Consider the following 13,318-nt stretch of genomic DNA (forward strand, 5'->3'; position numbering starts at 1 on the left):
TGCAGACTCAGTTCTGTACTCACAATTATTCATGCCTGCAGAACTGTGGCTCAAACTGCAGAAAACCTTTTTATGGCTGAGCTAGGAACAGGACAACAGTAACTACGGGAGTTTTATACAGCTGTATCTCGTTTCCTGAATGTAACCGTTGTTTGTGGAAAAATACTAAGGTAATAAGTACAAAGTAAAAACCCAATAGATACAGCCTGGTTACTCCTTCCCTTCTGCTTTTTTCTGTGTTTTTTCTTTCCTCTTAAACAATACCTCCAGCATATTAAAAAAAAAAAAAAAGCTAAATTCTTAGCAGTTAGGCTAGCGCAGTAATGGTTGAATCACTGCAGTCAAGTTATGCTTATAAGATAACAGGTTGTCCTAAGCTAAGGGTAGGAAGTGGAGTTAGGGTAGTTGACTCACAACTTCTGTAGTTAGTATCACTCAAGCACTTGTCCAGTCATCTCCTTCAGCTTCTGACGCTGCCTCCTTTGCGTTCTCAGGCCCTACATTGCCCCACCACTGCTGCTTCTCCCGCTTGCCTGGAGAACTCCTACAGGTTGAGCCAAAGGACACCTGGGGACAGGGGTCTTTCTCCTCCAGCAGTCTTTGGGCTACCTCTAACCCTTAATAATAAGTCGTTTAAATATTCTTGTAAGCTGAGATAACAGTGGAAACTTGCATAAATTTACTGAGAAAAATATCACAAAATTTATCATATATGCTCAAATATCTAAACCCGGCCTTCAGGATATAATGCAGGGAGGAATCAACCTGTGGCACCTCCACCATATAGATTTGTCAGTAAATATTCCTAACAAACCCCTGAAAAGAGCAGTGATGTTCCTCTATTCGTTTGCTTTGCTTAAGAAAAAAACTAAGAATTGGAAGTTTCATTATTCAACAATGGCCCTAGCCGCTTTTGTCTCACTTGGCACCTTTTGTGGCCACATTAACCACAAGCCTCAGGTGACGCAAGAAAGATGACCACAAGAACAACACAAAAGCAACTTACGATATTTCAGAATTAAAAATAACAGCATGTGCTTTTCTATCCCTTTGTGAATCAGTACTATGACCTTTCATTGATGGTGCGTCTCTTGACTAATGAGGCTCTTTTGTCCAGCAAAGAGTATGTTCATATACTTACTTAATAATGAAGAAACGGAAACAATTCTATGCAGCTACCTCATCCCTGATTCTGAGTCATGATCAAAGGTTAACGGGTTCAGAGCTGTCCATTCCATGTTAAACGTGTCATTAACATCACAGAAATGCCGTCCTTTTATAGTCCCTTCATCCAAGCGCTTTACAAATAATATGGTGCAAACAACGGGTGGTCCTTTGTACGGGTGCACATTTACACCAGAAGAGATACAACAACCCATCCTGTATGGTACCTCCTCTGCATGGATCTACCTTAGGCAAGGTGGAAGAGTTGACCTCTGGAAGCTCTGAAGTTACTGACGCTGCAGGACAAGGGTCCCCTCCTCTCCTGGCCAGCAGAACAAGGCAGAGGGAGCAGAGGGAAAGCTTTCGACACCCACAGCTCTGCGCACCCTGCCTCAGCAATCGGAGGGAAGGGCAGAAGCAGCCACAGAACAGAAGGGAGGAGAACGACAGAGATGGAAAATTTTAGCTATCACCCATCTGCCTGCCCATCCATCCCCTTTTCAATCCTCCCTGGAAGTTATATGAAGTATTCAGTATTTCCTTTGAATCAGTGAGAACAAACATGAGACTTTGAAAACCCCTGGGCACAGAAAACTTGCAGCGCGAGACATGGTTTGAAATCCCCGTGTGCGGCATTTACTGGGCAGGGTCCTGCCCTTCCCTGTGCAAGGGTGAGCTAAACGCAGGGCTGAGCCAGGGCAAGAACTATGCATCCTCCTCAAGAAGCCCAGCTAGAGCATGGCAGGGACATCTTAATCGCTCAGAGACAAAAATGAAACGCTGACCCAACCCCTCCTCTGACCGCCAATCACTGGCAGACCCACCAGCCAAGTGGCACAGACTGCTGCAGGGTCTCCTTTCTGTCCCAAGGGGTGCCACCATGGACCTAAGACCCATCATGCATCACACTTCAGAACGGTGCTTTCCTAATGTGAAAAATGTATTTTACACAACCCGGAGTGTACCCTGAGGGCATTTAGGAGGTGCAAAGCCTGCTGGAATGCTTATGAGGGACTGGGAAATGTGGAGAGAAGTGAAAACTGGTACAAACTTGTCTATATGAGCCACTGGAGATGGTGCCTAGCCTGTACTGGTTTTCAAACAGTGCCTGAAATTGTGGAGGTGAGTGCTAACTGACAGGGCAAAACTGCACCAGGGAGCACACGGAGCAGGTCAGGACCCTGACCCATATTGCGCGTTGTTGTTTAGTGCAGATCTTGCCAGCGGAGCCATGACCTGTGAATCAATCAAAGCCTTCGGAGAAAGGCAACTTGTCTGGGCGACCGCCGTGTGGGCAGCAGGCAGGGGTTGGCAGTGGCAGGTGAAGGCCAGGGTGGCACCTGGGATCCTGGGGAGAGGCACTCTGGAGTGCGGAGTTAGAAAGCGAGGGGGCGCAGGGCAGTCTGTTGGGAAGAAATTGGGGTAACAGGTTTGAAAGAGGCATCGGGGGAAGGAGGGAAGAAATATGCAGGTTGGGGAGTGGACAGGGAGAGGGTAGGACTGCTTTCCAGACAAGAAGGGACTTACTCTCCTGCCAAGGGGATGGTTTGTAAACCGCTGCACTAATAAATAGCAGAGCAAACATAGCCGCCTTCTCTGAGAGGAGTAGCTCTGCTGTATGTACACAGCCTACACCTGGAGACTTCCCCCCCCCCTTACAAACATTTCTCATATAAAATTATTGCCTGTATTCCTCAGTGGGGTGAAACTAAGACCTTACAAAATGTTATGGAAAAGACATGAGGGCCTAGACTTAGCCAACAGCTCGGTAGGTTGCAAGCATTGCTGCAGGGAAGAGTTAGGTCCAAGTCAGGCCAGGCAGAGACACGACCCGGGCTCAACGGGCAAACAGGCAAACTACCACCCTAGTTCAGTGCAATGCCTTTCTATCTTCATCAGTATTTTAAACTACTGGAAGTTCTCTGGACAGTGGAAGTGTTTTTCATCAAAGAGATTAACGATCGCACTTCTTTATTTGCAGTATATTGAAAAAACTGTAGGGCAGTGGTCAGAACCAGGCACAGGCACGGTTCCTGGCTCCGAGTGGTCTATGGCAATCTGTTCATGCCTCATTTAAAGCTCCATTTCTGCATCTGCAGCGAGCGAGAATATACATCAATCAGCCAGAAACTTAATTAAATATGCCATGGTCTTCTCTAAGAAGTAAATGCACCCTTACCAATCTCAATGTAATGTCGAAGGATCAAAAGCCAACCTCCTTTTGTGCACAGCAAAAAGAAATCCTTTCCATTAGACCTCTGAGATGCCGGACAGTCATTGCTGCAGCCACAAGGCTACAAAAAAAACCCAACTCAACAAACCAAACCTGAGCTTGGAAAAGCACAACACACAGCAAATCTGTTAACTAGCTTCCAGCCTATTCATTTTACTCTAGAGCAAATCTCTCAACCTTTGCCCCTAGGGACAGTTTGAGCCTCCATTTTTTTGGCTATGATGATTACAGCAGCATGCTGTGAAAGGAGATGACCTGTATTCATGGAATGGGAAAGCAGCGTGGGTCTGTGTCCAAGTGGTGTATCTTAAACCCCCAGTGAAGTAGGTCAGTAAAACTCATCATGTACTGAGGACATACAAAGAAACTGTTCGCTATTTACATGTTCAAATGAGGTTTCCTGGTCCTCAGATATTAATTTTACCAAATTAGTGTATTTAATATAGCAAAGATTCCTCACTAGTTAAAGACACAGAAGTCAAGCTCTAACATTCAGAGTTCTGTAAACAACTGTGTCAGTGAGTATTTTTTGATAGCTGATGAGCCAGTTGCATTTTTTTATTGTTTGAATGAAGAAAAAAATAAATCTGTTAAAAAATAAATCTGTTAGCTGAGGCTAACAGTGTTACTTGATGTACAGCAGCATGTTTTTACTGATGTGATACTGCAAAATGAGTTTTGGTGGGATTTGTTTTTCAATGAAATCCTAAACATAGTAAATGCACAACTGAGAACTGCAACACTATTTTAAAACCGCCGCTGCAGTTAACTAAAATTGATCTCTCTAACAAGTGCTAAAAATAGAAAGAAGAGAGCACACAATGACTTTTCATATTGCTCCCTGCAGGCTCCTTAAATACGGGTGAATATGACCTTCACGCAAAGCTGTCCCAGAGTGTGGGACAATGAGTGATATTTCACATTCCACTGCTCTAGAACAGGAATTGATTTATTAACCAGCTAGCTAGGGAATTCGTTTACATGTTTCCATTTATAACACTGCTGCATCAAAGGAAAAGGGAAAAGAAAAAAAAAAAAGGAGGTTTTGGTTTTTGTTTTGTTCAGCAGTTTAGAAGCAAAGTATCAATTCTGGAAATAATACTATGCAATACAGTATCAAGTGTTACACCTGGCAGCCTTTTTCTATGGGCTTTCCTGCTGAAGGCCAATAAAACATAGGCATCTCTGAGGTTGTCCTGATACATATTTCCCCGCTGTGGAGATCCCATGTGAAAGAGATGCGCGCTAATCCTGCAAACCTTGTGAACCACAGAACATCATCCTGCACCCCATGTGTTTCAGCTCTGGGTTACTCTGGTGCAGTTACACAAAAGCCCCAGTGATAAGATGTCTGCAATTGGAAGCTACTCTCAGAACAAGCAAGCAGCATCTTTGGTACAGCTGGGGAGAAAACAATTCTCTCATCCCACAAGAATTTCAAAAATAACCTGATAAATTTTCATGAGTTCACCCCCCACAATTGTTATTAGATTGGATCTGAAGTGTTTTATTTCGGTACGAAAATAATTTAATAAGCTATTTTTTCCTTGTGGTTTATGAATGTGAATTAGACTAATTTCTAAATTATACTGCTTAGACCTGAAACTGGAACCTTTTCCATTTTGAATATTTTAAAAGAGGATGCTTTAACAGCTTTGAAAGAAAATTATTTGTAAAGATGACTTAATTAAATCCAAAAATAATCCTCTCCTATGAAAAGTTCTGGTTTCATCAGATGAGCATTTTCTAAGGGAAAGCATTGTTTTGAAAATCCCAGCTAGCTTCAATTCCTGGCATTAGCTGAAGACAGGAAGTCAGAAGAAAGCCTATCCGCATGACCCATTGACATCTATCCTGCGATAACATGGCTACAACTTATCCCATTCCTTCTGCATACAGTTTTCAACAGAAAATGAGCAGCCCTAACAAAGCAATCCTGCCGGGATTGAGGAATGGTAGTTCTCTCTCAACAATCTTGTTAATGTGAGAGATTCTCCGCTCTGATGGAGATGCAGTGATGCCTAAATATTTGATGAAGTATTCTGCATCTTGGAATGTAGTACCGAGCAGATGTGATTTCAAGCAAGAACTCCTCAAGTTCATGGACAAGCATTTGTCCAGTCCCCACCTAAACCATCAGTTGCCTCACCTAAGCACGAAGCCTAGCACAAAAAATGTGTAAGCAAGCTTTGATCTGCTATTCAATCAAACAGCACTCACGAGCTGCAGATAAGATATAAATCTGTATGCACATATGGCAAAACTCATTCTCAAGCAAAGAATCAGGTGACATGGATCAACCTAAATCCAAAGCTTTAACGCAACTTAGAGGCTTTACGCCAACTTCCTCTACAGTCACATCTATGCCGCTGTTTCTCGTCTGCTTTTTCTGACACATTTTCACACAAGGACCACAAGCTTACCTGGTCCGAGCTTAGAAACTGCATAAAGGAGGTCGTAGTTGATGACAGGTGTTGCATCATCTATCGGTTGCCACCCTACAGGTGGGGAGGCTGGAGGCGAGATGAGAAACTGTTTTGCAGGCTGTGGTGGTGCCAAATGAAGCTTGTCTCCATCTGTCTCAGAGGTCTGAATCTTTAAAGCATAACAAACACATTGTTTAGTATAGGATGGGTAAACGAAATGATTACTTGAATCATACACTTCTCATACCAAATGCCACCCAGGCAGGGTTTCAGCATCGGTCTCAGCAGAGAAGGCCTGGAGACGAATTTCATCGCAACCTTACAGATGGTAAATACACTGTGGGGGGCTGTTATACGAGCAAAGCTACAATGTTTGTGCCTATTGTGTATGTTCTCTGAGGATAAATGCAAAGCTTTGGTATCCGCAGCTGCTAGTTCAGTGATTTTTGAGGCTGAAAAGATATTGTTGTGATCTACCAGTCTAAACTCCTACATAAAAACAGACATTAGACAAGAAACCAGTAACTCCTGCACCAAGGCCTTATAAGTAACTTCAGAAAGGTTTCTTTCGTTGAAGTGATAAAGGAATCTATTGTGTTCCTTAGTCATTTGCAACTAATTGTTCTCATTTTATTTCCCTCTTAAATTATCTAGTTTAATTCCCGCTCTTTTCTGGTATATTAAAGAAGCCTCGACATAAATTAATTATGCTACAGCCATACCTGAGCAAGTTTACAACCAGCTTGAGCCCAGAAGCAATAAAGTGTATTTGCGTGACAGCGAGCCTGAGACAGCACCCTGCTATACCAGAACAGGTTTGCAAAGAGCCAGTTTGGGTCTCCCAACTCCATGTTCTCCAGAACTTCCAGTGCTGGAAGTGCTTGTTGAGTCTGGCTCAGGCCCATATAAACATACACTGCTCCAGACACTGTGCTGCTTCCACATATTCATCCCCTGGACACAACTAATAAGCTCGTTTAAGACTGCACGTACTGGAAAGCATAGTGCAGATACCTAAATGGCTTTGCAGGAAATCAGCTTAGATATGGAGACTAATCACTATTATGAACGTTTTTCTTTTTCTTGTGTTATCCTAAGCTTTCAATTAACCTCTTGATTGGGCAGTTGAGAGTGAAATGATTCTCAGATCTGCTTAACAGCAGGTTTTGAAACCTTCCAGAAAAAAATTCAGAGCCAGATCTAGGAGATTAAGGCATATAAAATGGGATTGAGGCAGATTTTCAACACCTAAATCCAACTGTAAGATCTTCGGAACTCCTCTAACCCGTTAAGCATATTGGTTTTTTCACATTCATCCTCCTGAAGTTCTGCTTCTGCCTAGGCTTAAAACTATTGAGCTATTCTGCCCAGGCTGTACAGACTCAAAACGTTAACTACCTCTTAGGTCTGACTGACACCTTCAGATGAGCCTGCCCTTAACCTGAGGCCTCCAAAGGACCAATCCCAAAAGCCTAAGTGGCCACAGCAATTTATTAACACACATTCAGAAGAGGTGGTGGTCAGGTTCTCAACCTCCCTCAGCTTTCTGTGTCCTGGCTGAGGCCCAGTACTCACCCAGGCTGTGGGACATCTAGGTTCTCTCTCCCTTGGCCAAGAAGAGCTGAACCCCCATCTGACACGTCCAACAGATGGATATAATCACCTATGGCCCCAGGCTGGTGATGTTGTTCTCCCTCTACCTTCTTCCTTTTACTTAAACTTATTAAATTCCTTTTAGAAAATCCACACGTGTATTCAGTAAGGAAAAAAAAAAAAAAAAAGCAGGAGGAAACCTGACTGTGGCTCAGGGCTGCAGTCAAAGAAGTAATTCAGCCCTACTTTTTTTATGAACTTATGATACTTTACATTACTGCTTTTTTTATGGTTAGTTTAGAGAGCTACCCACAGAAAATACCCAATGTTGTAAATCAGTTCTAAGCTATGTAACTTCTGTGTGTTGAATAAGCAACTTGGGTCCTAAGCAGTCCTTTAAATTTACTGCGGACCCACTGGGCAGGTGCAGCTCAGGCAACGTAAGGACGTTTGAGTGATCTTTTAGCAGAGAGATTGGGCATGCGAGAAACCTTTATTACTTTTATTCAGTGCTGCTGCACAGTATTTCTATAAAAGCTACGCACTAACATAGCAGCAGATACCAGATTTCATTACCTGTGCAAAATACAACTTTAACTTCTTCCCTCTGAACTGTGTTTCATGCAGCTCTATTCTGGCACGAGCAGCTGATTTGGGACTGCTAAAATTTATCCGCACACGCCTGAAGCTTTTAAACAGCTGGAATGTCACGCAGTCATCATAGGCACGGAACAAGCCTTCAAATTTTTCCTGCAAATGAAAAAGAAATAATGCTGAAGATTAATTTTGTGCCTTCACATCAGCCTGTGTCAGAGGATAATCTGAAACTTGAGGACAACTGTCTAACTAGGAGGTTTCAGCCTGTGGCCTTTGGGGCTGGGTGTCCATAGACTGATAAAGGCTCTGTGAAAAGAAACTAAGGGAAGCACTGGTCTGGAAGTGCTGAACTCTGCAAATGTTTGGGGGAAGGAGTCTTCAAGTTGAGAACCCAGCAGCTATTGAACTTCTAGTAAAAGTTGAGCAAAATTGCGATAGTGACTTCTGAAATGAAGCTGAAAAGGGCATATGACTGAAAATATCAGACAACTGTGGTCTCATCTGTACAAAAGCAAACATTGTGCTGAGTTACAATGGAGTCAGCAGACAAAGTCAGGGCCACTGTAACTGAGGGTTGCATTCACATCAATGCTGCAGGGTCATTTTGTATCGTACGTTATCTTTTTCTCGATGTTTAGTCATTTACATACTTAGCACAGATACACACTCATTCCTTAAGAGTTCCTGTAGCAGCAGAGAAAAAAATTAGATAACTGCAAACAGTGACCTGTCCCAAAGATAAATGTCAGGCTTAAAAATGTTTAGCTGCAGAACTCTATGTTCAACAGCACATGACACAAATATGGATATTTTAATATTGCAAAAGAAGGGTCTGAAATGTACTGCATCTATGGACCTAGAGATCAACAGAAATTCAAGATCCATTGGCAGCCCTGGAGAATCAGACTCTCTCTGCAATTTCTATGTAAGCTATTCTCACACAGAGGACTAGTTTCACATTATCAAATATCCCCAAAGTCCTTAAATCAATTCTGAAACACTTGCACAGGTCTTTTCATTCACACAAGCACAGATTTATAAAGTGTTAAGACTGAAAGGGAGCAGTTATCATTTAGTCTAGCCTTTGTGTTCGCTCAGATTATAGACTGCCATCCAGCGAGTGTCTCAAAGCCTTAGCATTGCAACTACTGCAACCAAGACTTGAAGTCTTAGAAGATGGAGAATCAACCAGATCAAAGCCCCTTCTTTTAAGAGTTCTTTTTCCTGAAAAAAAACCAGTGTTTGAGATGATTGGCCACACCATTTCATACACTGAGGGCTATGTCAGGTGGAGAGGTTTGTATAACTACAATAACCTGATGTTTTCTTTGATACGTCTGCAGGTAAGGACATTTTTACATGTTTTAAAATATAACTTCTTTTCTTCTCATCCAGGAAAACAATTTCTTATCCCTTAGACTGGATAACTGGTAGAGGCTGCAGAAGATGAAACAGAAAATGCAGTTTATGTAATCTCATGAATACCTCAAGTTCTCATCGGCTGATCTACCAAGCAAGACAAAGGATCCAGAACTTCTTAGAAAAATGTATCGTGAAGCTGCACCAGGGAGCACACGGATACACGTGTTAAAGAGTTAACTAGGAAAACAGACCAGTGTCATCGCAAGAAGTACGAAACACTAATGCGCATGTACCAGATCTCCTTTCATTCACTGCCAACTCTGTGGTCTTCTTCCCCATAACTGATATTCCATCTCTGGCACCCTTTCAAAGGAACTTCCCTGTGGTCTATTAAGCTTTCATGATTTTCATTTCATTTCGTCTGACCTCACTCACCTCTTCCTCTCACCACAGCAGATACTTTGGAGGAATTAAGAAAAAAAAAATAAAAAGAGAGAGGAGAGAGCAGAGTGGTTTGGTTCAAGGAGAACAAAGGCGTGCAGAAATCCCACAAACAGCGTGAAGTTGATAGGTTTGTACAAGCGGGTCTAGTCATACCACCTAATGTTCAAATTGTCAACATTTCACACCTGAGTTATGTTTTTTAACTGCTTTGCTTACAGTTTTGCAAAATTCCATTTTCCTGAGCAGAAGTCTACAGCCAGTGGCATTTGTATAAAGGTCAGCCAAAAGCAGCAGTCATCTCGGTCCTGTCCTGCTTGGAATTTTGATGCTACAACCTTCACAATAACCAGAGGAAGGGGGCTGGGGGAAGGGAGAGAAAGGGACAGGGGACCAGCGTATGTGTAAAGTAGGACTTACGCAGCATTCAGAAACATGCAGTACTGTGTATAATCTAAATAAAAGATAATATGACTAATTAAAGCTTATGTCTTTATGTTACCAATATTACCTATTTCAGACTTCTTCAGTATTTTTTTAAAAAGCACCCTGAAGTAAACAAACTTCAATACATATATATATATGGCATATCAAGGTATTTTTTTATATATATATATATATATATATATGAGATGATCAAGTTCTTACAACAGAAGTCCCAGAAGCTACAAATAAGCAGCAAGGTGAATATTTCCTAGTCCTCTTAGCAGCTCTCAGTTTCCTCACAAGTCAACAATGAAATCACACATCATATAAAAAAAAATATATATATTTCACCAACCATGGAAGAAACCATGCATGGACTTGTCTGGACACTGGGAAGTATCTATTATGACTGACTATTTACTACAAAACAGACTCTGCCTGTATCGACATTACAGTATTTTTTTTTGCATCAGCCAGTCCTGTGTGCCTGCCTTCTTTGTGCACAGCATATATGACAACCCAGAACCTAGATCTTGGTTAAGAAGGGAGGACATGAGACCCCACCTGCAGTACTGCATCCAGCTCTGGGGGCCCCAGTACAAGACAGACATGGACCTGTTGGAGAGAGTCCAGAGGAGGCCACGAAGCTGATCAGAGGGCTGGAGCACCTCTCCTGTGAGGACAGGCTGAGAGAGTTGGGGTTGTTCAGCCTGGAGAAGAGAAGGCTCCGGGGAGACCTTATAGGAGCCTTCCAGTACCTGAAGGGGCTACAGGAAAGCTGGAGAGGGGCTGTTTATCAGGGAGTGTAGTGACAGGACAAGGGGTAATGGCCTTAAGCTGAAGGAGGGGAGATACAGATTGGACATAAGGAAGAAATTCTTCCCTGTGAGGGTGGTGAGGCACTGGAACAGGTTGCCCAGAGAAGCTGTGGATGCCCCATCCCTGGCAGTGTTGAAGGCCAGGTTGGATGGGGCTTTGGGCAACCTGGTCTAGTGGAGGGTGTCCCTGCCCATGGCAGGGGGTTGGAACTAGATGGGCTTTGAGGTCCCTTCCAACCCAAACCATTCTGTGATTCCATGATTTCAAACATGGGTCCAAGAACAGTGAGCACAAGGAATGTTCTGGGCACATTTCTGGACAGAACTGAGATGCACTCTCATTAGGCACCGAAAGGGACAGATGGGAGTATCTCTAAATAAAGCTGATTAAGTACTGGATGCCAAATGTAATACTGGGAGAACACTGAAGTGCTATGGACTTTATTCTGCTTACTTTTCAATTTGATATTGGCACAGCTTTAGAGATCAAGCTTTGATTAACGCTCCCAAAAATGCCAAAGGGAGGCGTGAAACCAAGCCTTCTATTTGATATCAGTACAGGGCAGTCTCTCCACAGTGGGGACACATCCACTGCACCAACTGAAACTGCATCTCCCATTAAAAAGACTCATACATCTGAATTTTTATACATTTTCAGCTGATAATAATAATGACCTCAGCAAAGGTCATTAATCATCAACTGCAGTTAATGGCCCCCAGCTGCATCTTGAGCCATCCCAACTCCTCCCAGCCTGATATTAATTCCCAGGAAACGCCTTATGCCTTAATTGCTATTGCCTGTGACTTCTAATATCTGCTGAATGTACTTATCTGGATAAAGGTCTTTCAGAGTCATTCCAATCTATAAGAAAATGTATCATATACGTTTTAAAGACCCAAGCAAATTATCTCCCTTTCAAGTTTTGTGGATAAATTATTCAAGACTCATAATCCTCTCAATTCAGGACTTTTAAAGTGCTTTTAGGATTCAGTATTTTTAAAATGCTTTTGGAAAATAAGTCTTTAAACTTTCAAAATACTTTGAAAACTCCTGAAAAAAGCAAAGGAACATCCAAAGTTAAGCAGCAGCGTTGCTACTCTTAAAAAAGTCAAAATGCAGAAAGTCATGAGTTATGCATTTATATTTCTGGGATTTTGGCATGTTTTCATCCATCCCAATTATGTCTCTGTGAGACCCAGTTAATGCTCTGGCAAATGTGAGTATCCTTCATTTGACCAACACTGCAGAAGTTCTTCTCAATTCTCCCTTGTGGGCTCCATGCCTTCTTCCCCTCCCTATTCCTTTGCCCAATGCTGAGCACCTTTCCCCAGTTCTTTCCTGTCACCTTACGTCCACTCCCATCACCCATCCTTCACCACCTCTAGCAGTTTCTAAAGTTTGTGGTTTTTTTTTTTAATTAACGAAATTAGCACAAAGTAGGAACGTACTAATTAAGGCTGCTGATTACTCAAGCTTGATTGTTATCATTTATGACAGCCAATGCAGAGGACAAACAGCACCATCCAAAGAAAAATGAGCACCGGAGTAACAGACATGAGCTAAAAGCCTCAGAGTACAAGGGCAAAGCTATACACTCCTGGACTAAAAACTATTTCTACTACTAAACGGGAGCTCACCTGGGAACCAAGATCCTGCCAGTCACATGATAAAAGTGATCTGGGAAATGCAGCCATAAGGAGGCAAAGAAAATACTGGATGTATCTGGAAAAGTATTTCCAGTGAAGCAAGGAAAGTATTAACAACATTATATACGGCACTATTACACCTCATTAAAAATGCAGGTTTTGTTGCCTGTATCCCAGATAGATTAAGCCAAATGGGAATAGATTCAGATAAAGGCTACAGGGAATGAACAACTTCCTGAATAAGAAATGAAAATGCTTGGCTTATTTAGCAAAAGAAAGCGAAGTCTGAGAGGAGATGGGACAATCATCAGTAGTTTACCAGAACTGTATGGAGTAAAGACGAAGTATACCATATCGAGTAAAATACTAGAAGACTATCTTGGCATAAAACAAGTGGAAACGATTGGCATAAACAGGTTTAGTCTAGAAGTTAAAGAAGGTTTCAAACATCAGAGTAATGATCCAGAAACAACCTTCCAATTACAGCGGCAGTGGCAAATGATTTTTTTTAAGATTGAATTTGGTTAGTTCATGCGCGGGACTATGACAAGGTATCAACACAACAAGCATTGTAAAACAGGACTGCCTGAATTAGCAAGTGAATTGGGTTC

At 42.3% G+C, this 13,318-nt stretch overlaps 1 protein-coding gene across 3 annotated transcripts in view; it reads right to left on the minus strand.

Annotated features, from left to right (window-relative positions):
* The window catches only part of RCAN2 (regulator of calcineurin 2), a 95,339-nt gene that overhangs the window by 9,223 nt on the left and 72,798 nt on the right, over nucleotides 1-13,318 (minus strand). For all 3 annotated transcript variants that reach the window (XM_075750480.1, XM_075750479.1, XM_075750481.1), the window contains 2 exons: nucleotides 7,993-8,166; nucleotides 5,821-5,992 (listed from right to left, as the gene is read on the minus strand). In XM_075750480.1, the coding sequence (XP_075606595.1) occupies nucleotides 5,821-5,992; nucleotides 7,993-8,166 (346 nt within the window). The remainder of the gene's footprint in view (nucleotides 1-5,820; nucleotides 5,993-7,992; nucleotides 8,167-13,318) is intronic.

The sequence above is a fragment of the Balearica regulorum genome, chromosome 3, assembly GCF_011004875.1.
Source record: "Balearica regulorum gibbericeps isolate bBalReg1 chromosome 3, bBalReg1.pri, whole genome shotgun sequence".
Lineage (NCBI taxonomy): Eukaryota > Metazoa > Chordata > Aves > Gruiformes > Gruidae > Balearica > Balearica regulorum.